Source organism: Pseudophryne corroboree, chromosome 4, assembly GCF_028390025.1.
Source record: "Pseudophryne corroboree isolate aPseCor3 chromosome 4, aPseCor3.hap2, whole genome shotgun sequence".
Classification (NCBI taxonomy): Eukaryota; Metazoa; Chordata; class Amphibia; order Anura; family Myobatrachidae; genus Pseudophryne; species Pseudophryne corroboree.
This window is the reverse complement of record NC_086447.1, coordinates 39,360,033-39,362,846: the sequence shown is the minus strand read 5'-3', so window position 1 is coordinate 39,362,846 and position 2,814 is coordinate 39,360,033. Positions and strand designations below refer to the sequence as shown.

General features: G+C 37.0%; 1 protein-coding gene across 1 annotated transcript; it reads right to left on the bottom strand.

Moving 5' to 3' along the window:
* Nucleotides 1-315: 315 nt before the first annotated feature.
* On the bottom strand, nucleotides 316-1,077 carry LOC134910795 (olfactory receptor 5V1-like). The gene has a single exon (XM_063919180.1). The coding sequence runs from the start codon at nucleotides 1,075-1,077 to the stop codon at nucleotides 316-318; it is 762 nt and encodes a 253-aa protein (XP_063775250.1).
* Between the last annotated feature and the right edge of the window lie 1,737 nt (nucleotides 1,078-2,814).

Genomic DNA, 2,814 nt, shown 5'->3' with positions numbered 1-2,814 from the left:
TCTGTATCTACAACTTTGGCTGTAGCTACAAAGATTATTAATCCAATCTTCAGATCAGTTTCATGGGCAGGAGGTGACTGATCATGTGACAATAATACTCCCTTTGTACTAGATACAATTGTTACTCATTTCTTCATTACAACCTATTTTCTCTCCCAAACATTTTCATTTCAGAGATACAATAACCTTTTGCAGTTTATTTTTGCAGATTCAATTATTGTAGTTCATACTTGACTGGCTGGTTTTTGTCCATAGAGGACTGATTCTTCACGTCATTTATGACTATCACATACGGTAGCACTCATTTAAATCATTTTACGGTCGCTGGTTCAGAATTCTTGGCAATATTGCCTTAACTGCTTTTTTCACCTCACTGTTTCTCAAGCTGTAGATCAAAGGATTTAATACAGGTGTCACAAGAACATAAATTAAAGCAATATTTTTTAATTTGGATGACAACCTTTGGGTTTGTCCCATGTACATGGTCATACTGGTCCCATAAATCAGTAGCACCACAGTCAGGTGAGAGGCACATGTAGAAAAAGCTTTAGACCTTCCTCCCGCTGAGTGGATGTTTAATATGGATACAAGGATACAGATGTAGGACAACACGATGCAAACAAATGGTGTTAATAGCGTAAATAAACTTACTACAAATATAGTTATTTTATAGAAGCTGAGATCTCCACATGCCAGGTCTAGAAGGGCCAATAGCTCACAGGCAAAATGGTCCAATATGTTCTCTCTGCAGAACACAAAAGGCTTTGAGATTGTGGGGATAGTTGCTACAAGGAAACTCCCCAACCACATGATGACTGTAATGATATTACATGTCCTCCAATTCATGTAAATGTTATAGTGCAAAGGAAAGCGTATGGCAATGTACCTGTCATACGCCATCACTGCCAGTAGTATACACTCAGTGCTTCCGAGAAACAGAGTAGAGTTCATTTGCACCAGGCAACCAATGATGGAGATTCTCCTTCTCTTCGAAAACACATCCAGTAACATTTTTGGAAGAGAACTTGATGCATAGAACAAATCAATTAAGGCTAAATTGCAAAGAAAATAGTACATAGGTGTGTGTAACTGGGAAGTGATGATAATAGCACATATCAGAAAACCGTTCCCTAAAATGGTCAGTGTATAAACTACTAAAAAGAGGACAAAAAGTACAACACAAATCTGAAATTTTTGAGGAAGTCCAATGAGAATGAATTCAGTCAAAAATGTTTGGTTCCCAAATTCCATGCTGCAGATTACAATTAGAAACATGTATCTCTATAATAACAGCAAGAGTTGTGTTACTAGTAGAAATATGTAGTAGTATTGCCTGCCTGATGATGATGATGATGATGATGATTATTATTATTATTAGGCCAATCCAGATGAAACCATCCAACACAGGTTGCTTTAGCAAATTGTACAAAGCGGGATGGGTTAGACACAATAAATAAATGCTGGTAAAGAAATCACAAACAAATTCCCTTATGAACTGCAAATCTCTGGTTAAGGAACTCTTTATTTTATTTCTTACTGTTCTTGAATTCTAATAGAAGCCTCCTTGATAGGAAATGAGGGAAAAAAATATATCATGGTACTGTAGTATGTCTTAACAACAATGTATCATTCCCCATTAAGGTGATCCTAATCATAAGATGCAGGTGTATACGTCTAAAATTCTTCCACCTCCTAAATGGACATCAAAGATGGTGTACCATACTCACAGAGTAACTGGGTGCATAATGTATATAAAGGTATATTTAAGCGTCCTTTGATGAATAAATGGCGTTCTCAAACTCAGTGTTTCATTTAATGACAGGCATATAAAGGTATCTTTAAGGCTCTATGGATTAGAACAGTAAGGGGTTCCTCAACTCACCGTTTGTGAAACTGCAACAAGCATTTAAAGGTATTTATCCCAGTCAGTCATAGAGGAAAATAGGACCCAAGATATGGTAAATAAAGGGCATTTAATAAAAAACAATCCAAGAAGGGGCCCAACCATGACAACACAAAATAATATTAGTTCCCAGAAATCAGAATACATAGGTAGCACTTCACACACATCAGCATAAGAGAAAAAAGGGAAACAGGTGGAGGGATGGAGAAAACCCTGATGTAAAAGAGTCTGGACTCCTTTGCTCCTCAGGGGACTTCCTATGATCCCTGAGAAATACTCTCAGCTGTGCTCCATGTATTCGATCTTGAAGTTCTTGACACAGGAAGTGAGGTCATCTTATTAAAAAGTGCACACAGATGTAATTGCCACCAATGTACCGGCTATGGACCTAATGATAAAGTCACTAGATGTACTGGGGTTTTATTGGCTAAATCCTGAGGCAAAAACAAGGCTTCTAAACCTGTTAAATGAAATTATACCGGACACCAGGAAATGGTTACCAAGCCGGAAGTGCACGTGCGTTCCACCTGCCGGGTGCATTAAAAATACCAAAAGTGCCATGTCTAGTGTTCCCAATGACAGTGTGGCGCTACAGTAAACTACTGTTTGCGTTCCACATGCGGTTCACATACTGGAAATGACATTAAAAAGCCAGAAGGGGACATAGTTAAATGTATAATGCATATAGAAAGCTTTATAAATATAACTTGTAATGGATGTCTGTAAAATAAATAAATAAAATACAAAAGGGAAAGAAAGAGGATGAAAACAAAAATAAATGAATAAAATCAAGTAGAAATCATGTAGTAAAGCAAGGTAGCTCCATGGTTTACCTCATTTTTAGTTGGTGAATTCATATATCCTTAGAGCCCATGATTTTCATATTGTTCAATAATCTCCTTATATTTCCT